The sequence below is a fragment of the Phyllobates terribilis genome, unplaced genomic scaffold, assembly GCF_046119375.1.
Source record: "Phyllobates terribilis strain yellow unplaced genomic scaffold, ASM4611937v1 Scaffold_5__5_contigs__length_657084704, whole genome shotgun sequence".
NCBI classification, from domain to species: Eukaryota; Metazoa; Chordata; class Amphibia; order Anura; family Dendrobatidae; genus Phyllobates; species Phyllobates terribilis.
This window is the reverse complement of record NW_027362765.1, coordinates 170,970,613-170,996,359: the sequence shown is the minus strand read 5'-3', so window position 1 is coordinate 170,996,359 and position 25,747 is coordinate 170,970,613. Positions and strand designations below refer to the sequence as shown.

At 43.0% G+C, this 25,747-nt stretch overlaps 1 protein-coding gene across 2 annotated transcripts; it reads left to right on the top strand.

The window, feature by feature from the left end:
• Positions 1-258: 258 nt before the first annotated feature.
• LOC141272566 (transcription factor CP2-like protein 1) lies at positions 259-24,124 on the top strand. 2 transcript variants are annotated; one of them, XM_073683419.1, is made up of 15 exons: positions 259-618; positions 1,882-2,024; positions 4,135-4,211; positions 6,609-6,714; positions 8,136-8,242; positions 8,368-8,520; positions 8,680-8,790; positions 8,884-8,978; positions 9,130-9,184; positions 9,605-9,698; positions 10,561-10,651; positions 11,162-11,241; positions 16,946-17,091; positions 22,830-22,881; positions 23,850-24,124. In XM_073683419.1, the coding sequence occupies exons 1-15, from the start codon at positions 536-538 to the stop codon at positions 23,885-23,887; spliced, it is 1,431 nt and encodes a 476-aa protein (XP_073539520.1). In that variant the 5' UTR covers positions 259-535; the 3' UTR covers positions 23,888-24,124. The 2 variants fall into 2 exon arrangements, 1 of the variants encoding a protein (XP_073539520.1); XR_012322019.1 differs by lacking the exon at positions 11,162-11,241.
• Positions 24,125-25,747: the final 1,623 nt, after the last annotated feature.

Sequence of the window (25,747 nt, the reverse complement as noted above, 5' to 3'; positions counted from 1 at the left end):
TTTACATGTACTATTACTGTTTACTTACTACAGGGTGTATTTTCTGGCATTTGATCTATGAAATAAATGAAAATACCCCTTTCAGGCATTGCTCAACCTTATTAACCCATTCATTTCATGCGCTTGTCTGTAGTGTAGATATGGTCTGCTGTGTGTTGCCGAGCAGATAAGAAGTCTGTCTCCTTATCAGTAGGTGCGGAGTGTGCCTGCACTGTGTGACATGACAGTGTATATTGGTGTTGTGAGTTTTCTCTTCCTTTGCGCTCTTGCGTACATATAAACAGTGAGCCCTGTGTGATGTCTCCATGTTTGTATATATGTATACAGATACTCACTCTCTCTGGACACTGGGCTGGATCATCCCTAGCAGCCAATAGGAGCCGCTGAAGCTTGGGTGACAGGTGCAGACATAGACCCAGCCTCTATTGTCATCCTTCTGCTTTATAAGAGCAGGTTCATTCTGACAATGCTTCTGTCTTTTCACTTCCTGGACTACTAAACCCAAACTTCATTGTATCAGAAGTAAGGATTCACCATGCTGTTCTGGCACAGCCAACCTGAGCATTACTGGCCCACACCCGCTGAACATTACCAGAGCCCAACCAATGCCATCTACAGGTAACTGATACAACGCTACTGCCTACGCAGGCGCTCAAAGATGTACGTGATGGTCTTGGTATTATTTGAATCCATAGGAAAATAGTATATTTTTATATAATGGCATGACGGTTTTTAAAGTTACTTTTTAAAGGAGTTGTCTAAGGATAGTCATTGGTGGCATATCTTAGCTCCATTCTGCTTTTTCAAACGCCGCCTGGCAGACTCATAATAGTTAATGGCCTGGGCATGTAGCTGCCTGAAAAAAGACAAGTGGAGTCAACGTGGCGGAAAGTGGTACAGCGCATGCCTAGTGTCACTCAGGGGGGGTCACAGAGGTCAAATCTAGCTGACCGGACAATGGACTATCTATGCCAATCCGAAGACTTTAAGATCTGTCTCTGAAAGGGTTAAGAATATATATATATATATATATATATATATATATATATATATATATATTTATATTTATATTTAGGGGAGCTGTGGTCAGATTTAACCAAGAAGGTATAAGGTTGTGGGGTAGGCACAAATGATGGGAGACTAGTGAGATGCGCCCTGGATAAAGCTCTACAATTAAAGGGTTATTCTCAGTTTTAGAAGTTATGACCAATCCATAGGATAGCTAACTGCATAGACCCCCACTGATCCCGAGAGCGGGCTCTGAACTGCTCCATCTGACTAGTGTAGAAGTCATACAGTTACACCACAATCATCCACTGAGGGACTTCTGGAAATAGTCAAGTACTGAACTCTGCTTTTCCCAGCAGTCGCATAGAGGATGAATGGAAGGATGGTACACATGGCACACCCCCTCATCATTAAGGTAGGGCGCTGTAAATCCATGTTTCAATGGATAAGTTATACCATCTAAAAATGGGACTAATCCTTTAAGGAACATGCAGTATTTAACAGGCATGAATTAAAATCTCAGCCATCGACTGCCTATTCCGTCACAAAAGAGGTTCTTCAGCAGCTACAGTTATTTTTCCCAGCTGCTTTAAGTTTAGGGGGAGGTGCATAAAAATCAATCATGGAGAGGATGCTTCTTCTTAAAAGGAGGTTCTGCAGCTGCTGCAAGAAATATTTGTTGTCATCTTGAACTTCAGTGATCTGTATGAATGTACTGAGCCTACACACCTCCTGGTATTATATGGGTTCAGAATTCCACCATGACTAGTATTGTTATAATTTACATTGAGGGGTGGAGTAGCTTTATCTTGTATATAATATTAAACTTTCCTAAATTCCATTCCATTCTGTTTTTCTATATGTGGTTTACAGGGAGACCATACCACTGCCTTTTCTGAAACAAGAGGACCAGCCCATGCCCACCCCGCTGTGCCCGGCCTTCCAGTGTGTCCTCTGTGCTCCCAGCTCTCCAGCCGTGAAGCTACATGAGGAGACGCTCACCTACCTCAACCAGGGTAAAGAAGGAGTTATTACTAACGTTATTTAAATGGCTATCAGTTTGTCATAACCATAGTACCCATGCTGAGTATTATAAAACGGCACCATAAGGAATTGTATAGAACTAATAGCACATTAAGGTTCATTCTTGTGTTAGTACAACATACACTAGGATTGATGTGATATTCGTCGCTGTTGATGATGTATGTCAATCACTTGTATTTCTATGTAATGTTGCAGTTTAAATGGGTATTCTAGTAGTAAGTAGTTATCACCTATCCACCAAGTGGTAGTGGTCAAGAGAACCACGGAGATCTCCACCAATCATCATAACGGGGTCCTTTTATCCCCATCAGAATGGAGTGGCAGTGTGCGGCAGTCCCACAGAAAATGAATGGAGCAACAGTCAGGCATGCACACTGCCGTTCCTTGAGTACCGGATTCTGGCAATCGGTGGCGGTTCTAGCAGTTGGGAACCCACTGATCAAAAAGTTTTCATCTATCAAGTGGTTGGGTATTAATTCTACCTACTGGAATACCCCGTTACAAGGCAAGAATAAGTGGGTGGTGGGAAAGCAAACTGGGCAAATGCCAAGGGCCCCAACCCCTTTAGTGGCCCCAACATTTTTACAGCAGAAACAACATTGATCATAGCAGTTCTGCATTACCAGTGTAGTTTCCTATATTGAGAGTGCATCAGGACGTTTGGTGACATCATGATACTGTATAGGGACAGACTGATCTATTAGTGATCATTCTGTGCCCATCATTCTTCATCAGCCGGGGTATGGAGGCTAGTAAACAAGCGCTGAACTAATTGACTATAGTCGATTGCACTAGTTTAATGGCCTGAACTCAGCCCATGTAGATGAAACCTAATTGTTTCTGTGTGATGGTGCAATATGTAAGCATTTGGGGCCCCACTTTGTCTAAAACCGGCCCTGACCCTTTAATGCAAGCCAGGACCAGTTTATAGCAAAGCTCTATAACATATTATATATATATATATATACATATACATATATACATATATATATATCTATACACACACAATTTAATTAAATCCTGCCTTACAATGATGATGCCACCATGTAGGCTCCACTCCAAATACTGGCACAGGCCATGGAGTGTAATGTTCCACTGCTCCGGTCTCATTTCATTCTTTATCCTTGGAAAGTTTGCCACCCCTTTAAATCGGTGCAGAGTGCACGAAGATAGGCTGACTCCTCATATCATATCCATTAAATCAATGAGTCTAGTAAAGCACTAAAACTTCCTCCACTAAGGCTTAGAGGCTTGATGGTACTTGTGGTTCTACACTGCCTAAACAGATGGTCTATGCATTTATTTTTTAAGGATTCATTGCCTACCTAATGATAACGTGGGAAGGTACAACTGCCATCATCTAAGGAATACGTGACAGCTTGTCTTATAGTGTTTTGGTTGCGGCTTTGGTCCAGTCATCCTCCTGCTGGAACCAGTTCCAGTTAGTACTAACACTCAGAAAACCAGCAGGACAGCAAATAAAAGCCAAGCAAGCGAATAGGCATTACATGCACATTACCTAATACATGGAAGTGTCATGTAATTATCATAAAAAACTCCAATACTCTATTTATGGGGAAGATCCGCTCTAAATGTCACTTATTGAATGGCAGCCCAAGGAGAAGATAAGATTAAATACATGTATATGTAATGTTATAATTTTACCAGAGTATTATATAAACACATTTCCTAAAGTTGTCAGCCCATCCGAAGAGTCTAGTGTGAATAATACCGAACATGATTTGGGACTCACTGATAAATTACAGCATCTGATAAGGTGATCTAGGACCCAGTCCTGTCTACATTAGTGCATTATTATGCCGCAGAACAGCTATGTAACCAGCAGGGGGAACCAAAGTATGAGGAAGTCAGGAGTATTAATTAAATGAATAGAAAATCAATAAATGAGGATGACCTGACAGATGCAACATCTATGACAGGTCATTTTAGCTTTCAAAATTACCTTCAGGGAAGAGAATGTAGCTCGTGATCATTTTGTCCTATTATACAGTCCATAGCAAATCCTGTATCCCGGTCATATTATCTGAGTTCTTATTTCTGCTCTTTACTAATTGGTTGTAGGTCAGTCCTATGAGATCCGCTTGTTAAGTAACTGGAAGGGAGCAAGTGACATAGCAGAAAGTCGTCGGTCACTAAAGGTTGGTGCACACGTCTTACAGACATTAGTTCTTGCTTTTTTTTTTTTTTTACAATACCTGTAATGTAAATCTGGACCTGTGTGCTGTAATATGCAAGATTTTATTCATAGTGTGTATATAATACACCCACACATTCTACAGGAAAAGGTTGTACCATTTATAAATGCATTACACAATTTGGACCGTCCGTCCCATACTTCAGAGCTGCATTCGCAGTTCTGCTAGTCATAAAGTAAAAAGTGGTTTTGAGTGGTTACTTTCATCAGTATTTTGCACCTGTGCTGCCCCTGCGTTTATCATGGGGGTCTGCTGCATCCTGCTAGTGCATTTGTAAACTGATTTGGTGTGGGTAAGGCTGTATCTTCTTCTGTGATGTTTTTTGAAAATGTCCTATGTTAGCCGCTTATACTTCAGAGCTACATTCGCAGTTCTGCTGGTCATAAAATAGAAAGATCAATAGTTAACTCTTAAATACCCCACGTCTTTGTAATGATGATGTGTAATCTACTCACAAGACCGCTGCAGCTAATCGTTGGACACAGCAGTGGCCTCATAGGTAGATGACACATCATTACTGCAGCCAAATAAACAAAGACAGACCTGAGACCACCAGAGTAGTGTGGGGGCTTAGCAAGTATATGGCTGAGTGCCCACGTAGCGTTTTTCAAGCGTTTATGCTGCGGAATTTCCGCAGCGGAAACGCTTGTAAAACGCTAGGTAATCCGCACCACATGGTCCCCAAGGGGATTCCGCATGTTCTATGCACATGCTGCGGATTTTTCCGCAGCGTTTATGCTGCGTACAAAAATCCGCAGCATGTCATTTAATTTTGCGGAAGCGCAGCGGAACTCCCGCCATTGACTTGCATTGAGACGCATAGAAACCGTGACTGTATATTTGTACAAGCGGCTTCTATGCGTCTCTATGTGCGGATGGTACCCAGTTCCGGAGGAGAGGAGATTCTCATCCAGACCTGGGTACCATTCTACCTGTAAAAAAAGAATAAAATAACAAATAAAGTTATATTCACCTGTCCGGCGGCTTCTCTCTGAATGCCGGCATCACTTGAGGACCTGCGGTGACGTCACAGTCATGTGACCGCAGGCCCTTCACCGCTCTGTCTCGCGATATGCCGGCAGCCGGGAACCAGACAGGAAGCAGCGCTGCAGCCACGCCGGGGCCTCGGGGGTGAGTATAGCTTTATTTGTTTTAATTTTTACGGTTCACACTGTATAAATCCATGCTGTTTGCATGGATTTATACAGTGTGACCTAGTTGTCAAGCACTTTCCAAGTGATGCTATCGCCTGGAAAGCGCTTGTCAATCTGCATGCGGAAACGCATGTGAACCCGCATGTGGATCCGCATGTATTCTGCAGGAAAAACGCATGCACAATCTGCATGCGTTTTTTCTGCCAGGGAGATGCAGAAATGCTGCAGAAATTTTCTGCTTCATTTCTGCATCGTGGGCGCATAGCCTTAGCTGGTTTAACTTCCAGGGGAAAGTGTGTGTATGCGTGTGTGTATGTTATTTGTGTGTGTATATATTATGCGTGTTTGTATATTATGTGTGTGTATATTAATGTGTATATATTATGTGTGTATGTATATGTATGTATGTATATTATGTGTGTATATTAATGCGTATATATTATGTGTGTATATTATGTGTGTATATTAATGCGTATATATTATGTGTATGTGTATATATGCATGTATGTGTATGCGTATATATTATGTGTGGATGTGTATATATGTATGTATGTGTGTATATTATGTGTGTATATTAATGTGTATATATTATGTGTGTATGTGTATATATGTATTTATGTGTGTATATTATGTGTATATATTAATGTGTAAGTATATTATGTGTGTGTGCATATATGTGTATAGTGCGTATATATGTATGTGTATATTGTGTGTATATTAATGCGTATATATTATGTGTGTATGTGTATATATGTATGTATGTGTGTATATTATGTGTGTATATTAATGCGTATATATTATGTGTATGTGTATATATGTATGTGTGTATGCGTATATATGTATATATGTGTGTATATAAATGTGTATATATTATGTGTATATATGTATGTATGTGTGTATATTATGTTTGTATATTAATGCGTATATATTATGTGTGTATGTGTATATATGTATGTGTGTATATTAATGTGTAAGTATATTATGTGTGTGTGCATATATGTGTATAGTGTGTGTGTGTTGGCGGAGGGGATGGTGATAGTGTACTCTATGTGTAAACTGAAAAATGGTGCTCAAAAGGTTGGCATAGATCAGGATGCACTGCCATTAGGTGACATTACAGTACATGACATACGCCATAACGTAGCTTGGAACTTGACACATCATGTCTTTCTTATCTCTTCCACAGAGTGTAATCCGTGTGGCTTTCCATGACAGGCGCCTGCAATATAGTGAAAGACAGCAATTGGAAAGCTGGCAGCTCAGTCACCCAGGAGACAGAATTCTGGATATAGGTACACTCGCTTTAAATAACAAGTCCTCCCTATAATCATCTGTAACACAGCAGCTTTATCTCTGAGGCAATATCACTGCACAACAGGGGTGGGGGATATTAAGGGTCTAGGTTCACATCTGCGTTTGGAGGCTCCAGCCCAGATTTTGACATATATACTGGAAAAAAGCAGTACAGCATGCCACACTATTTTTTCTGGCAAAATGACAAATATCATGGCGGAAACCAAGTAGACTTCATTAGAAGTCTTATACGGCTCGCTCTCAATCTCATTATTTTGCTCATATGACAGCACAGAATAATTGTTGAAGGGAATCTATCATCAGGTTTTTGATACCTCATCTGAGAGCAATATAATGTAGGAAAAGAGACCCCGATTCCAGTGATGTATCACTTAGATTACTAGGTGCAGCAGTTGTGACACAATCAGAGTTTTTAGATGTAGCAGAGCTCAGAAAGCTGACCCCGCTCACACCACAGATTTCTATGTACATTGTCTATTGACAGTGAGCTGCTTATCACAGAAGGGGGCGTGGTAGGACCACTTGGCACTAGGGAGCTAGTTTGGGCTGTGATAAAGTCCTGGTGATAAAACATTCACAGTATGGAAACAGCAGCACACAGCCTAAGGGTGCTTTCACATTGCGTTTAGGCACCCGTTCGATGACTACACCAATGGGGCCATAGAATATAATGGTGCTGACAGAGTGAACATGCGCTCTGTCGTGCATTATGTTCATCTACTGGAGGCAGACACTTAGACGTAGTAGACTTCATCTAGGTGTCCTCCTTCAGTAGAAGTACACACCCGAAAAATGATGCACGTCAGAGCGCGTGTTCACTCTGTCAGCACCATTATAGTCTATGGCACCGTCGGCGCATAGGTCCGAATCCTGTTATACAGGTGCCTAAACTCAGTGTGAAAGCACCCTAATAAGTGAGATATCACTGAAATCAGTGTCTTAGCCCTCATCTCATGCTGCCAACAGGTTACATAGCAAAAACCTGCTGACAGATTCTCTTTAAAAATAGTACAGATGTGAATAGAACCACAGCGCTCTGCATTTCCTCCCACCATAAGCACTGAGGCCAACTTTACACATCAATTGTACCCGGATCAGAAGACTAGACCACCAGGTCTCCTGCCCTTACCCAACTGCTTCACATATTCCTATGAAGTGCTTAGTACAGGTTGGGAGTCCTGGCAGTCAAGCCGGGTCTGCTGATCGGAGTAGTCGGATGTGTGGAATCAACCTTAGCTTGACCAATGCGCACATGCTTTCTATGAGCATAGGGGAATATTCCACTGCCATACACCTCTGGCGACCACTTATCTCTCATAATAAATCCCCCATTATTTTTAGATAGAAAAAGTTTCACGTTAATCGCCTGGGGCTTCATGTCTTGTGTTCTTCATTCCAGATGTCCCTTTGTCTGTGGGAGTCATTAACCCTCTGGTACATCCCAGTGTATTGAACGTCATTGAATTTCTATGGGATCCCAGTAAAAGAACGTCTGTCTTCATACAGGTGAGGAAAAAGCGAGCGACTTTAGTGGACAGACCTTGGTGTCTTTCACTGGCAATAAATAACTGTGAACTGTAGGATACCGCTGGGGTAATGGCTTAAGTCAGTAAAATCCAATTATTTTTCAGGTTCACTGTATCAGTACAGAGTTCACCCAAAGAAAAAACGGTGGAGAAAAAGGAGCCCCCTTCCGAATCCAGGTGGACACCTACAAGGCCGACTCTCAGGGCAACTTTACTGAGCACTTGTATTCCTGTAGCTGCCAAGTCAAAGTGTTCAAGGTAGCCAGACCAGACAATGTAGAGTAGTCTCTAACCTAAGGCTGGACAACTGCTGCAAAACTACAGCTACCGGCATCCAACACTTGCTAGAAGTGGTCACTTCACACCAGCTTATACACTCTATGGTCCTTATCTACATTTCCTTGCATCTGTTCCCAGCCCAAAGGAGCAGACCGTAAGCAGAAGACAGATCGTGAGAAGGTGGAGAAGCGTTCAGCGCTAGATCGTGAGAAGTACCAACCCCCTTGTGAAACCACTATCCTTACTGAGGTACCCACACTGCGGCTTATACTCACTTTTGTGAGGTCATACTGTGTATTTTTTCATGAAATCTGAGGGATTAATAACTTTATGTTTGTGTAGTGCATACCTTGGCCAGAGGTTGAAACACCCAGAAGTCCTAGCATCACTCCTGGCATCTGCTCACCACGTAACTTCAAAGTGCCCACCCCTGACAGGTAAATGCCAATGCCTCCCTGTCTGGGCTTATAGAGATGAACCAAATTATTCGTAAGCAGCTTGATGGTACGAAGCACAGGAAACCATAGTGGAATATTTAGTCAATGCTCTATACCTTAATGACATGTCGATTCCCATTTTCTCCCATAGGATCTGTGCATCCCCTGTATGTGCCTCAGACAGCTCCACAGAGTGTACAGGAGAGGTGAGCATCTGATCTACCTCATGAAAACACGAGTATCTATCCCAAACTGAGGAGTCAGAGGTTGAGTGTTAGTAGGAGAGAAGAAACGTCACCACTCTTGTCCACAGTCTGGTAGTGCAGCCAAATTTCGGTAAGAGTAACGGAGCTGCAATACCAAACAAAGTCTAAGAGAGGTGCAACTTCTCACAAAAAAGACCTTTTTTTCTAAGCTCATAGAACCCCTTAAATTAAGTTAAGTTTTAGGGTTTGTTTTTTTACAAGTTTTATGGAAGAGACTTTGTAATATGGGCATACTGGAAGAAGCAGACATAAAGTGAACACACCAAGCCTAAACAAGACATGGCACTGCCCTCTGCCGCCGATAAGGTGCATTATATTCCTTTGTCATCACCAATACTGTTTCTTATTATCAATCTCCAGAGTCTCAGTCCCTCCGCCTGCATCAGCGACACCCAGCAATGGCTGCTGCGAAACCGATTCTCTAATTACTGCCGAACATTTTGCAATTTCACAGGTAATAAGGGTAATAATTGGAGGCCCCCGGGGTAATTTGTCTCCTCCACTTGTTCACTTTTGATGTTCTGTAATGGTATTGCTGCAATTTCTATGTCAGACTAATGATATCCTCATTATCTAGTCATATGTCTCTGGTTACAGATGATATATTATGCAAATCTCAAAACTGCATGGTAATGTACCATAATACTATGACATTTACATGCTAGCCAGCCCTATAGCATGTAATCTTTTCATTAGACCCAGTGCAGATCAGTTTACATGCTAGACTGATACAGAAACATATTTCATTATTGTCAAATTCAATTTACCCTGCTGTCGTACATGGTGGTATAACACAGGGCTCAGCGATGGGGATATGACCTCATTTCTACTGTCAGGAACCTATATAAATCTGATGTAGATGCCGACAGTTCCCACAGCTTCTTCCGTTACCATTCTATAAAATAAGGGTCTCCATCATACAGGACAATTTTTAATACCAGATTCATACAGGAAAAAAAAAATGGAAATAGAACCTCCGGAATCACATATATAGAGGTATAATGGAAATCCCATAGTCTCCCTTCTATTGCCGCCCTACATCTCTCAGCGTTCCTGTGTTCTCTATGGGGAGAGATTAGTAAGCCACAATCAGCCTCATCTGGCAGCGGCTTCTCTAACAGGAGAACAAAGAATCGGGAGTTTGAATTCACACTGTCCAACCTTTTCTTCATCGACACCATCCATCATGGGAGATGGGGTGATCTTTGATTTCTGAGTGGATCTGCTTCAATAACACCACAACAAAACCCAGTCTGCATATAGTCTAAAGACACTCAGTTTACAAGTCCTAATTTCCAAATTGGTCCTTCCACCAGGTGCGGACCTCCTAAAAATGACGCGCAGGGACCTTACTCAAATCTGTGGAGTGGCAGATGGGATCCGATTGTCTCATGCTCTGACATCAAGGTAAATACCATTTGCTCTGTCACATGTAGAACATTGGGAAATCATTTTCAGGAGTCAATGTTTGAAGATGCGGTTCAGTGAGGTTTATGGTTAAAAGATTTATGGGTATAAGGTTTAATAGGGTAGGCAAAATGGGGTCCAAGGAACAACTTGAGGAAGTTACACAACAGTTTTATGACCAATAGGAAAGAAATAGGAGACATCATCCGCCATCTCCTGCTCTACACTGATCTATAAGGCAGTATTGATTAGGGTCTATTAACACTGTATGGGAAAAAATATTTAGAATTTATATAGCAGTTTTTTTTAACCACTGATGACAGTAATATGTGAGCAATATATGGCAGTGTAAAGATGTCACTTTACGATTACATTACTTGGATACTGTATGGTGGTATCTTTTATACATGTAGGGGTGGAATTTGCTTGTTGCCCAAGCTCACTTTTTAAGGAAATCAGTAATATATGGGGGGAAAAAGAACAAAATTCTCCATCTGTCTGTCCCAACAGGTCTGTACGGCCTCGTCTCACATTGTACATTAGTACAGAGTCATCAGCCAAGAACCAAGACACAGATGCAATACAGACCGGTGAGCACTGCTGTCCATGCGGTTTACGTTGTTGAACGTTGTAATGTGTGTTCCCTCCACACCCGGTGACTAATGCCTTATCACAGGCAACACTATCAGTATAATCCCCCTCTATGATGCACTTCCTATGACCAATGTCACATTCTGGGCACAGCCACAATGTTGTTGTGACCAAATAAACCAGCAACAGATTATGATCTTGCAACGCAAATGCCAAGCAGGATTACTCTCCTACTTGGCAAGTGGACAATTCGAAGGGATCGAGATACTAGGCGCAAGGCACTTCCAGTCTTAGTAAGGCTTAGGCTTAGTGCCCACGATGCAGAAATGAAGCAGAAATTTTCCTGAGTATTTCTGCATCTCCTTGGCAGAAAAACACATGCGTTTTTTACATGCGTTTTTGCCATGCGTTTTTCCAATGCATTGTATAGGCAAATACGCATGCAGAAACGCACAAGAATAGGTCATGTCCGTATTTTTTCTGTGAGTAAAATCTGCACAGAAAAAATACGGACCATGTGCACAGAACTTGCAGAATGTCATAGGAAGTCATGGGATAAGGTATGAAATGCGTTTCTGGAGCGTTTACGCGCTGCAAATACGCACCAAAAACGCATCGTGGGCACACAGCCTAAGGCTAAGAGAGGATTACACTGAAGGTGAATTAGGGCTTACATCTAACAAACTATAAATTTAGATGGAAAAAGTACAAAATTGTTCCAGCTTCTGTCGTGTGCAAAAAGATTTATTGGTAAAATGGAAATTCCATGGAGAAAAGGGACATAGCAACTCGTTTCAATTTCCCTTTTCTCCATAGAATTTCCATTTTACCAATAAATCTTTTTGCATACGACAGAAGCTGGAACAATTTTGTACTTTTTCCATTTATGCAATTGTTCCTTGAGTTCCGGGTTTCAGGACGCCAAGGAGAGTGGGTGAGTTGGCTCTCTTTTTCTCTCTGGTTTTATAAATTTAGATGACAGAAATGCAATACTGTGCAAACGTTTTAGGCAGATGTTGAAAAAAAAAATGCTGCAAAGTAAGACTGCTTTAAAAAAAAATTAGAAATGTTAAATTGCATTTTGTTAATTGATAAAAGTAAACAAAGTGAATGAACAAGAGAGATTAGTAATTAAAATCAATATTTGGAATGACTGTCATTTGTCTTTTAAAACAGCATCACTTCTTCTAGATACACTTGCACACAGGTTTTGAAGGAACTTGGCAGGAAGTTTATTCCAAACATCTTGGGGAACTAACCACAGACCTTCTGTGGATGTAGAGGCTTGTGCAAATCCTTCTGTCCCTTCAGGTTATCCCAGAGAGACTCAATGATGTTGAGATCAGTGCTCTGTTGGGGGTCAGATCACTTCCAGGACTCCTAATTATTGTACTGTTCTCCAGCCCGTTAGTGACCTAACTACCTTTTGTTACAGCCAAAATATTTAAAATTTTGACATCAGTCCAGAGCACCTGCTGCCATTTTTCTACACTCTAGTTCTTAAGATTTCAAGCATAGTTAGGTTGCCTTGTTTCCATGTTGAAGATATGGCTTTTTGACCACAATTCTTTAATAATGTGTCTTTCATCAGCTGTACTAAGACCTCTGGATCTAAGTTCCTCAACATTGCCCATTTCTTGAGGTGTATGTGACGCGCCCCTGGGCCTGTGTCGCGCTGCGTTGCGCACGCGGGAGCTTACCCGGAGCCGGATCTGTTGAGGGTTGTAGTCTCGTGGCGGTGATCCGGTCCGTGCCCAGGGAGTCAGACTAAGTGGCGCTGTTTTAGCGGTAGATGTTGGACGACTACGCCACCCGTTGAGTGCAGCCAGGGAGCTGCTGCTGCAGGGCAGACCGCGGAGGCCGGTGGTAGGATTGTGCAGCGTGATAGTATAACCCCCAACGGGAGGGGTATGGCCTCAGGGCAGCCGACGTGGATGATGGGGGTAGCAGGAACCACTCGGAGACTGTACTGTGTAGTTCAGGGTCTTTACTGGTGACAAAGATAGACCCTCCCGGAGTACTGGCTAGCGATTGGGGCCTGGTCAGTCCTTGAGCAGATGGGATCTCCCCTGGCCAGGCGGAGTTGTAGGCCTCCCAAACTAACGATACTCTTCTGGCTACCTTGCTAGAGGCGGGTATAAGTAGCCCACGTCCCTGAGTGTACCGTGTGGTGCTCACCCGTATGGCCGGTGACTCGGGGCCTTCGGGTTTCTGGGCCAGAGGACCTGCAATCCCCTGCCGGTCGGTTTCTGCTGCTGGATAGGAGTTAGTCCCCACAGCCTCGGACTCCGGGTCCGGTGATAACTTCTCAGTCAGGGCGAGCTCTGCAGCTGCCAGCCCCTGACTCCTTGTAACACTGCTCCCACAGAGCTCCTGTTGTTTCTTCCTATATTTGCTTCTTTTCTCTGCTTCTTCTCTACTCACTCACCCTGCCTCAGCCCTAGGTTTATATAGGGGAAGTTCTTCCCCTCCCAGGACTGGGCAGGAGGTGTGGCATGCATAGGATCCCTGACCAAGAGACCTCCCACCTGCTCTCAGACATAACATTGCTGTTACTGTGGAAAACCAGACCCCTGGGGTGCCACATATGCAAAGGAGGTGGACAGCAAATCTTGAAACTCTTGTCTACTTTGAAATCTTGCTTAGGGGTAAACTTTTTGACATAGTATAACCTTGTGTCTTATTAATGTGGTCAGTCTTACCATGGCATTTCCTATGACAAGAAACAGTCTTCTTCCTCACTTTTGTAGCAGTTTGGCTCTTCCTCAAAAAGTTTTAAGCTTCCTACACAACTCTTTCAGTGTCAGTTAATGACAGTTTTTCAACCTACATATGAAAATAATGATCATTATCACCCATTTGGTATAATTGGTTACTCATGCATCTGACTATAATCCTACATAGTCCCTAGCATCGCCTTCAAAACAGCATAAATTCTTCTAGATGCTCTAGCAAAGGGTGGTCACACCAAATATTTATTTGATTTAGATTTTTTTGATTCATTCTCTTTGCATTTTGTTATTGATAAACTATTAAAGGGACTCTGTCACCACAAAGAAAATTGTTCAAACCAAGTACAGGAGCCGCTTGGTGCCAGTCATTTAAATACACCTTCCCACCTGTTTGGTTTCCATTCATCTCCTACCTTCTCTGGCCCTATGAAGCCAGAACTGTCAATCAAATAAGGGGGGGGGGGGATGGTGGAGATCAATGGCAAACAGGCAGGTGGGAAGGTGTATTTAAATAGTTGGCCCCACCATGAAGCACCGAGCGGCAGGAGTGAATTTGAACAGTCATTCTGTGCCAACAGAATACCCTTAAAGGGGTTGTCCATCACTAGGACAACCCCTTTTCAATCTGAAGGTTTGTCCCCATTAAAATAACAACACCTATACTAACCTCCCATGCCAGAGTCGTTCCAGTAGTGTTGGCACTCGCATTCTCGGGGATCACGTGAGGATATGTCATGTGAGCCCTGCGCCCAATCAGCGCTGACATCACTGTTCTCGCCTTTGGACGTATAAGTAATCAAGAGGGAGTGAGCGCTGTAGCGGGCCGCTCACTTCTTGATTACTTATACGTGACAGTGATGTTAGCGCTGATTGGACACAGGGCTCACATAACATAACAATCTCATGTGAGCCCCGAGAATGTGAGTGCAGTGCTGACACCGCTGGAACGGTGCCGGCACTGAAGGCGAATAAAAGCACTTACGCCGCAGCTTTTTTTTTTTTTCTACACATGCCTAAAATTTTTGCACAGTACTGTATAATGATTGCACCGCAACTATGGGGAGAATCCAAGAGTTATGTGCAAGTCACTATTTTGGTATTTTTTGACAGTGTAATGTTCCTTGGCAAGAAAAGGCCCAAAATGCTAAAGGAGCAGTGTAAGGCCACGGCCCCACTATCAGTATTCGGTCAGTAATTTTTCTCAGGAGTGGGAGCCAAAACCAGGTGAGGAACAATCAGAGAAAAGGTATAATAGAAACAAGTCACCAATTCTGCATTTATCACCCACTCCTGGTTTTGGCTCCCACTCCTGAGAAAAAATACTGACCGAATACTGACCAAATACTGATAGGTGGGGCCGTGGCCTAAATGTAGAAATCAGAGATAAGCAACCTGCAGCATTCTGGTTGCTGAACCATCCATGATGGAATCTCCCTGGGCCCAAAAGGTCGGAGCATGACACGTTGGTTCTCTCTATAGCGTTTCTCACTAGGCAAAAATAAATCCTAATCTCCCCCCATTCATTCTCTGGGAAAGTTATTCAAAGAGGGAATGAGGAGCCATGAAGTTTCCTTACACATGGATACTTCTCATCAGGGCCGATTTTAGACAAAGTGGGGCCCCGGACAAAAGTTTTAAGTGGGGCCCCAAATGCCAAGATACTGCACCATCACACAAACATTTCTGTTGTATTTACATGCGCTGAGTTCAGGACGTTAAACGAGCGAGATCAAAAATATTGAAGTCGTTCAACGCTTGTTTCCCGGTCTCTTTACACCGGCTGAGGAAGAGTCTTTCATATAGTATAAATGCACTCCGCATAGTCCTCCATATTGCATAATGCAGCTCCCATATAGTACATATAGAATAATGCACTCCTCATAGTCATCCAGTATTATAGCCACCACATACTCACTGATTTGAAAAAAGAATAAATACAATACTCACTTCTCCCCTTTCCCCTGCTGCTCCAGTCTCTGCAGCACGTCTCAGCAGCTCCATTGCCCGGCACAGCGTGGCGCGCGATCAAGTGACGTCATCGCGCCCACTGCGTCAGATGCAGAGGGGGAATGATGAGAGGGAGCGTCACCTGACACTCTCTACTCCATCATTGCTTCCAACTGTATTGGCTTCTAGGAGGGTGAAGGGGGTGGAGGGGAGTGTACTGACTATCGACATCGGGGAAGGGGGGGCCCCGAGCCGGTACAGACTCACGAGCCCCATAGCGGCCACATGGTGTGCCGCTATTAGCGGCTCACCCACTGGCTGAGGGCACCCTGGGAGAGTGGGGGCCCTAGGCAAATGCCTAGTTTGCCTGCCCCGACGCAGGCCCTGCTTCTCATAATACAGCAGTGTCGTCCTTACATCATATAAAAAGTGAGATATAACAAGTATGTGCCAGAGACCTTATACCTAGCATTGGATAAGACCTCTGGCATACATGGTGCTATGATAGTCATGCAGTATTAATGTGCCAGTGCTCCTGCCCATTCTCATCATCTGCCTCTTCTGCAGCCGTATAGTCAGTATGGAGAACAGCCTCCCTAATCTGGGAAAGTTGGAGAATTACAGCTATAGTACAAAATAGCATGCACATGAACTAGGCAGAGAGAATAAAACAAAACAGAAACTGTAGGGAATGTAAAAGTCAACACCCATATGCCCAAGGCCATCCGCTCACACATAACCGCAATGTAAAACGACAGTCTTCAGCCAGTGGCTCGACATTGCTTCTGACAGGCAAGGAATATCAAAGCCATGAGAAAACAGGTTTTGGTTCTCTTATGGCCGCCAGCAACAGAAGGACTGGAATCAACATCAGTTGTCATGTACGTTTTTTCATCTTTAGTCTTAGAGCGGCCAATGGTGATGAGATTTCAGCTAAATTATATAGGAGATATAGAATGAAATAACAGGGGCGAGGTGATGTACAGCAGAAGAATTAATGGGGTTCATCTTCTATTTCTCTCAGCCCTATATCAGGAGATCTACATGGAAGATGTGACTGCAGCCGAACTGACCAACAAACTGGCCGACCTATTCAGTGTCCCAGCAAACCACATCTTACGGATCTCCCGGACTGGCCCCCACGGGATCCTTATCCTGCTGAGTGACATGGTAGGTATCCATTGTAAGGTTTCATGATATCTGTTATGTTCTGCTACCAAAGCTAAGGAAAGAGAGGAGATCTGTCCCTACTATAGGACTCAGCTGAATCCCTACGATGTAACAGGGAACCTGATCCTGCGATCAGACCTGCTAAAGTCCTAATCTAGTCTGTACGGAGACCTATAGATGTGGGGAGGGAATCCCTACAAGTACTAAGGACTGGGAGGAATATGGGACACCTCCTAACAGAAATAGTAGCAGACAGACGAACAAACAAAATAGATAGAACATAGAGGTCCGTAGACCAAGCAAACTAACAGAGCTAGATACAGAGCACAGGCTAGCTAGAAAGTAGATATACAATGAAGTCCAGCAAAGCCAGAAGGGCGGAGCAGGATTAAATAGGCCAACAAGGTCATGTGACCAGCAAAGGAAAAAAAAACCTAACAGCAAGGTTCTAACAGTACCCCCCCTTCTAAGAGGATCCTCCGGATCCCCTAGGACCAGGCTTATCAGGAGATCTCCTGTGAAACGCTCTGATAAGTCTGGACGCGGAAACATCATCTGACCTCACCCAAGAGTTATCCTCGGGTCCGAAACCTTTCCAGGCCACAAGATACTGCAAACTACCTCTATACCGTCTAGAGTCAAGGATGCGAGAAATTTCATATTCCCCGTCCTCCACCACCGGAGGAACAGAGGCAGAGGCGTCACCATCCGACACAACAGCTTTTTTTAACAGAGAGACATGAAAGACCGGATTAATTCTCCAGGAGGTAGGAACCTCCAACCTAACAGCAGATTGGTTGACAACCTGAAGCACCTTAAAGGGCCCTACAAACTTGGGACCCAATTTCTTAGAAGGAATCCTCAACCGCAGATTCCTAGAGGACAACCAAACCATGTCACCAACAGCGAACAAAACCTCCTGTCGTTTCCTATCAAAGTAGTCTTTAGATTTTCTGTTGGCCTCCTGAAGATTACCACGCACATCCGTCCGAACTCTTTCCAAATCACCGGAAAAATTCTCCTCCTCAGGCACGGCAGATCCCAACTTGGAGAACGACCCAAACGACGGATGTCTCCCAGAACAACAAAAAAAAGGCGAACAACCAGCAGAAGAAGATGTATGATTGTTCAGAGCAAATTCGGCAAGTGGCAGAAACTCAGACCACCCCTCTTGATTGTCTGCCACAAAACAACGCAAGAACTGCTCAACATCCTGGTTTTTCCTTTCTGTCTGGCCATTAGATTCAGGATGATATCCGGACGAAAACGACAAATGAATTCCCAACCGGTCACAAAAGGCACGCCAAAAACGAGCCACGAACTGAGGACCCCTATCAGAAACAATGTCAGTAGGAACGCCATGAAGTCTGACAATTTCCTTGACAAAGGCCTTAGCGAGAGTTTTAGCGCAGGGCAGTTTGACAAAGGGAACCAAGTGACACATCTTGCTAAAACGGTCCACGACCACCCAGATGACAGTAAAACCCTCAGAGGGGGGAAGGTCAGTTATAAAGTCCATAGCCAAATGTGTCCAAGGTGCACTAGGAACCTCCAGAGGGCAAAGCAACCCCGCAGCAGGAGCATGCGAAGACTTGGATCTAGCACACACAGTACATTGGCGCACCCACTTAATGACTTCCTTCTGCCATCCAGGCCACCAAAAACTGCGACCCACCAGTCTCTTGGTCTCAGAGATTCCGGGATGACCTGCCAACCGAGATTCGTGACACTCAACAAACAAATCTCTCCTAAAGGTCCCAGGCACAAACAACCTCCCATGAGGAGTGTTAGATGGGGCATTCTCCTGAGCTTTAAGAATCTCATCTTCCAAAACGGAGTCTAAAGCAGCTATCACAACACCTTCTTGTAAAATGTTTTCCTCTTTCTCAGCACCGACTATGGGAGAAAAACTGCGAGACAAGGCATCCGCCTTAACATTCTTAGTACCAGGGATGTAAGTAACGGAGAAATTAAACCGCGAGAAAAACAGTGCCCACCTAGCCTGACGGGCATTCAGGCGCTTGGCAGCATCAAGATATATCAGATTTTTATGATCCGTAAGAACCTGAACGGGAAATTCCGCACCTTCCAAGAAGTGGCGCCAGTGTTCAAATGCGAGTTTAATAGCCAATAATTCCCGATTACCAATATCGTAATTCAATTCAGTCTCCGAAAATTTTTTTGAAAAAAAGGCACAGGGATGTAATCCATCCCCGTTATCCTGAGACAATACTGCGCCAACCCCCACAGAGGAAGCATCAACCTCAACCAAAAACGGCCTAGTAACATCAGGCTGCATAAGGATGGGAGCAGAGGTGAACCTCTCCTTGAGATACACAAAAGCTTCAATGGCCTCAGAAGACCACTGAACCGCATCAGCACCTTTCCTGGTGAGATCAGTCAGAGGTTTGACAATACTAGAAAAATTTTTTATGAATTTTCTATAGTAATTGGCGAAACCCAAAAACCTCTGTATCGATTTCAAACCAATAGGCCTAGGCCATTCCTGCACAGCCTGAACCTTAACCGGATCCATCTCAAAACCTTTGCTGGAGATAATGTAGCCCAAAAAACTAATTCTCTGTACAGCGAACTCACATTTCTCCAGCTTAGCAAAAAGCGAATTGTCCATTAATAACTGTAATACCTCACGCACGCTCCGCCAATGAGACTCCAGATCTGGCGAATAAATCAAAATGTCATCCAAATACACAACCACATTTTTACCGATCAAAGGTCTAAGGATGTCATTAATCAGATTCTGAAAAAATGCAGGAGCATTAGTAAGACCAAAAGGCATAACCAGATTCTCAAAATGACCCACAGGAGTGTTAAAAGCAGTCTTCCATTCATCACCCTCCTTCATGCGCAACAGATTGTATGCCCCCTTAAGGTCAATTTTAGAGAACCACTTGGCCCCCAATAACTGGTTAAACAGATCAGGAATCAATGGCAGTGGGTAAGGATTGCGTACCGTAATTTTGTTAATCTCACGAAAATCCAGACAAGGACGTAAACCGCCGTCCTTTTTTTTTTACAAAAAAAAATCCAACCGCCACAGGAGACTTAGAGGGCCTAATGTGACCGGCGGCCAAACTTGTCTGTATGTATTCCTCCAAAGCCTTCCTCTCAGGAATAGTAAGGTTAAATAAACGACTTTTAGGAAGAATCGCTCCAGGGACAAATTCAATAGAACAATCATAGTCTCTATGGGGAGGCAAAACCTGCGATTCTTTCTCAGAAAAAACTCTCCAAAAATCCTGAATAGGAACAGGCAATTCTCCCCTATCCAAAGCTGCAATACGCCCGTAACAACACTTGTCATAACATTTATGGCTCCAGGATTTAATTTCACTGGTAGACCAATCCAGTACAGGATTGTGAAATTTTAACCAGGGCAAACCCAATATTACTGGAGAAGGCAAGTTATTCAACACTACCAAATCCAATTTCTCATGGTGAACACCATTAATAGTGAGAGGAAATTCACTGACCTTGAGAGTAATATTCTTCAAAGGGGAGCCATCCACAGAAACCACAGCAATGGGGGATGATAAAGGTTCAGGTTTTAAATTGAGTTTTTCCACGAATCCCCCATCAATTACATTCAGTGTAGACCCGCAATCAACAAACACCCGAAATTCCATTAATTTTTCCTGAGCAATCGTGGAAGCAGCTAAAAATATACCCTTGGAATTTAAACAGGCAATACGGGCGTGACTGACCATTTTTTTTTCTTTCTTCATACGAAGCTCACAGCCTTTAATCAAATGACCAGATTTTCCGCAATAGAAACACAAGCCTTCCGAAAAACGACGGTCTTTTTCTTGAGAGCGAGGTGCCACCGATCCAATCTCCATCGGTTCACCACTGTTAGTACACACATTATCATAACCAGAAACTGACATAGCAGAGGATTTGCTCTCATTAACCCTAGCACGCAGTCTTCTATCCACCCGTATAGCTAATTGCATAGCCTGTTTCAAATCCTCAGGTGTAGGATAAGCAATTAGCAGGTCTTTAACCCTTTCACTGAGCCCAGCAAGAAATAGACTTTTCAGAGCAGAATCGTTCCACCCTGTTTGAGTGGACCAACGACGAAAATGAGTACAATATTTTTCCACATTACCTGATCCTTGTTTTAAACGTCTCAACTCAGTCTCAGCTGATGCCACACGGTCAGGATCATCATATAATAATCCTAAAGCAGAAAAAAAACTATCCACTGATCTGAAGCATGTATCACTAGGTTGCAAAGAAAAGGCCCACTCCTGAGGCTCTTTGCGCAAAAGTGACATTATGAACCCTACGCGCTGGGATTCATCCCCAGAGGACTTGGGTCTCAAACGAAAATACAATAAGCAAGCATTTTTAAATGAAAAAAATTCTCGATGTTCACCAAAAAATAAATCCGGCAAACATACCTTAGGCTCCAAGAAATATGCTCCAGGACAGTTACTCACGTGCTGACGGAGCTCGGCCACTTCCAGAGAGAGTCCCTGCAGGTGTTTAGCCAAATCCTGAACAGACACCATGATGGAACAACAAAAAAAAAAAAAAAAAATCTTTCCTTAGAGAATTTGCAGGCTGGACTTACTGTTATGTTCTGCTACCAAAGCTAAGGAAAGAGAGGAGATCTGTCCCTACTATAGGACTCAGCTGAATCCCTACGATGTAACAGGGAACCTGATCCTGCGATCAGACCTGCTAAAGTCCTAATCTAGTCTGTACGGAGACCTATAGATGTGGGGAGGGAATCCCTACAAGTACTAAGGACTGGGAGGAATATGGGACACCTCCTAACAGAAATAGTAGCAGACAGACGAACAAACAAAATAGATAGAACATAGAGGTCCGTAGACCAAGCAAACTAACAGAGCTAGATACAGAGCACAGGCTAGCTAGAAAGTAGATATACAATGAAGTCCAGCAAAGCCAGAAGGGCGGAGCAGGATTAAATAGGCCAACAAGGTCATGTGACCAGCAAAGGAAAAAAAAAACCTAACAGCAAGGTTCTAACAATATCTTCATTCTATCTGGGATTTACCAATTTCCATATAACATAAGCAGCTCATAACCACTAGGTTGTGAAGTTTACGAATAGTCTATTACTCATGAAGGGCTGGTCTAATAATGGACCTCACATCATAAAAATCCAACAGCTCGGGCACTACTGGTTTCCCAGTTCTGGTGAGAACATTCAAAGGTTTCCATAACTCGCATCAAATGAGGTTACATTGATGAGTTAGGACAAACCATTCATGTGTATCCCAACTGATCAGCCATGTTGGCTGTCAATATGTCCGATACTTTTCCTGCAGAAGATAAGACACCACTAGGAGTCTGGCAATAGCCTCTTTCCTTCTCCCCATTAAAAACACATGATAACTTCGCATGGGAGAGGTAGAGAATAGCTATTGGCCGACAATTGCCATAAACTCATAATACTCATCCAATCATCACATACTACAACACCACAAAAAACAAGGACAGAGGATGGATTTCAGCTGCATCATGCAGATATATCTAATAAATTACTTTCACAATGGAATAGATATCATGATCCAGCAATCAAATCACGTCAGAGGAAACATCGAGCACGCCCTCCAAACTACTGTGCTCCATATTACACAACGCACCAGCTCAGGATTTGTACACTATTTTTACCATATTATGCAATGTTGAGCGTTTTTGTGGCAATATACAGATTCTAACCTGGTTCTGTGTCCCCCCCCCAGATGGTGAGAAACATGCTGGATGAATCCTGCTTTACAGCTACGCTGCAAAAATGTGAGTTCATTTGTTTCATAGACAAACTCATTGGTTGGCTAACAGTATATATAATGCATGATATACCTATAGCTCCGCTATAATTAACTAGACGGGTTGCTTAGTCAGAATCGATCAGCACCACTGTGTACATGCCACTAATCCAATCCATATTATTACAACATACATTATTGTCTTTATGTAACATACATATTTTCAGGAGCCTTGAACAGCGCAAGCTGTTACTAAATTACAACTCCATGCATAAAAAAGCTGGGTATTTATCTACATAAATGGTTTGAAAACCCCATTCCGTAAATCATGACCCCCAGCAACAAGCTGATTGTAGGGGCCATCTATGCGACACCTTTATACTGGACGAAGGGGATGGCGAATGTTCATTTTCCTCCTTAAACCTTCAGCAGATCATTGCGCAGCTGGGGCTTAGTCTTCCAAACATACCAGTGTCAAAGCCAACTAATCGGCATTAAGTAGTGAAAGTGACTGATCTAGTATCCTGGGAGCTGCGCCTGCATATGCGCATGCTGCAGATCAAGCCGAGGACATGTAGTGCAGCAGTTCTCCTTGGGCTTAGTTCACATCTCTGTGGAGCATCCACTGCAGATTCCATATCTTAAGTACGCAGCAACATTTTTTTTCCCAGTAAAAGGACTGGCTTCATTATAGTGATTGGGGGCTCATCGGGAGCCATTTGGGTCCATCATTGGATGGATCTGTCACCAAATAAAAATAAATTTCTGTTATGCAATAAGAATTTTGTATTTCTGTTTGATATCTCAACACAGCCTTATGTTAAACCTTGCACCCCTAATCTTCTTTTATCAAAGAATCCAATAATAAAATTACATTTGCCTACAGCTGCAACTAAAAGGATCTTACAAAAGATGACAATCTACAGTGTAATATTCGGGGAAACCCAAAAAACAGCATTCTTTCGTATGAGTTTATATTTTAATTTTTTTTTGCAGTGCAAAACCCAGATGGCTACCATTGTATTCTCCGGTAACGAGTGAGAAACGTTAACACTTCTGCACTGTCAGCTCCACACAAGAGGGGATCAGCAGCTTCAAACACTGCCAGTCACATCAATGGACGAACGGATGGCCAAGTGTGACGCTAAACAAACCTAGTCCTGTTCTTAGAAAAAGCCTCTAATTGCTGCGCTTCTACATACAAGAAAGAGTTTGGATATTTTTGATATTTGTGTATTTAATATTCGTAATAAAAATTTCTTATAAAATCACTCGAATATACACGTTTATACTTGTTTTCCTGTTCCAAATAATAAAAATCAGGAGAGGAAATCTACAAGGTTCATAATATACTTCCAAAATTGCATTTCAAAAATTTGGCAAGTATAAAAAGATCACTGCATGTGATTCAGGTCCCCCCCTAAGGCTACGTTCTGTCTGCACTGCGGACCTGCCGCAGCGACATCTCCTTCTGTAGATCTATCACTGAAGAAGGAACTCCACATTTCACAAAGGGTGAAATTCACACCTACATCCATAGTATAAAATGATATACTGCGATATCGAGCCCTCAATTTACATTGATATATTTTTCAAAATCTAATGAATTTTCTGCCAGCGAATATGCAGCGCAAAAATCAGTGGGAAGTAAAATGCTCTGATAGTGGATGGAAAAGATGCTTTTGTGAGGTTTTGTCAGCACCTGGATTAATATGCAGTTCTTGGAGCCTAGAAAAGAAAAGGAATACACTGGAAAAGAATCTCAGAAAAAAAAAAAGGGAAACCTCCCCCACAGTTGGCAGATAAAAGCAACACTGTTGTGCAGACAGGAACACAGAATACCTCTAAGCCAGGCGTTTAGAAAGCACCACTCCAATGGGTTTTTTATACTGCTGAAGTGGTGCCACTAATCTAAGTTCCCTGACCCTAGTATTATACTCACCAGCTTCAGTCTTCATCAGTGATCAGCACTGCTCCGGTCGTCTTCTGCAGTTTGTGACCTGATGAATCGCTCCAGTGTTTGCTGGACAATCCAGAAGTCACAACTCAGTGTTAGGCCACGGCCCCACTATCAGTATTTGGTCAGTATTTTTTCTCAGGTGTGGGAGCCAAAACCAGGAGTGAGTGATCGAAACAAGTCACCAATTCTGCATTTATCACCCACTCCTGGTTTTGGCTCCCACTCCTCAGAAAAAATACTGACTGAATACGGATAGTGGGGCCGTTGCCTTAGGGAGCATTCAGACGTTCGTAAAAATTGGTCTGATATCGGGCTGCAAGTCTCCCACCTGAGCGGGACAGCTTCATAGAAATATAGGAAACTGTCCCGCTCGGGTTGAGTGATCCGTGACCAGTCTGTACATTGCGGTCTGATCTCGGACATATTTGTATGGACATCTGAGTGAGCGCGTACCTGTGATATGGAGGGTTCCTTAGGGCCGGGCTGAGGATTTCACCTTTAAAATTAGCTCTCGGATCTAGTAACCCGGTCTTTGAAGGTAATTTTTTTGTGTTACACAAAAGTTTAAACACAAAACAAATAGCTTACCTTTAAAATAAAAGAGCTAATATCAGAAAATGACAATAGTTTGTCTAATTTCTTTTATCAATTTCAGAAATGTTTTTTTTGTTCCATAGCACATTCTCTATTGAAAATAGAAATCTTGTCGTTTTCACACCGGCCACAGGAGATTTTATAGACTCTTAACTTCGTGTTTCTGGAAACAAGGACCCAATCTTTTATATTGAGACATCTAATGAGTAGTGTTGAGCGAGTATGTTCTATTAATCCTTTCGCTGAGTATGCTCGGGCCGAGCTCCGAGTATTTATAGCTGCTCAGTGATATGGTTGAATCGCTCCGTGTGCACGATTTGCGACTGTTTGACAGTTTTAT

What these genes read in the sequence shown, in the direction of transcription:
- LOC141272566 (XM_073683419.1), top strand. Translation starts at nt 536, where the DNA reads ATGCTGTTCTGGCACAGCCAACCTGAGCATTACTGGCCCACACCCGCT. An exon ending in GAACGTCTGTCTTCATACAG is followed by an intron (nt 8,243 to 8,367) that starts GTGAGGAAAAAG and finishes ATTATTTTTCAG; the next exon opens with GTTCACTGTATCAGTACAGA. An exon ending in AAAGTGCCCACCCCTGACAG is followed by an intron (nt 8,979 to 9,129) that starts GTAAATGCCAAT and finishes TTTCTCCCATAG; the next exon opens with GATCTGTGCATCCCCTGTAT.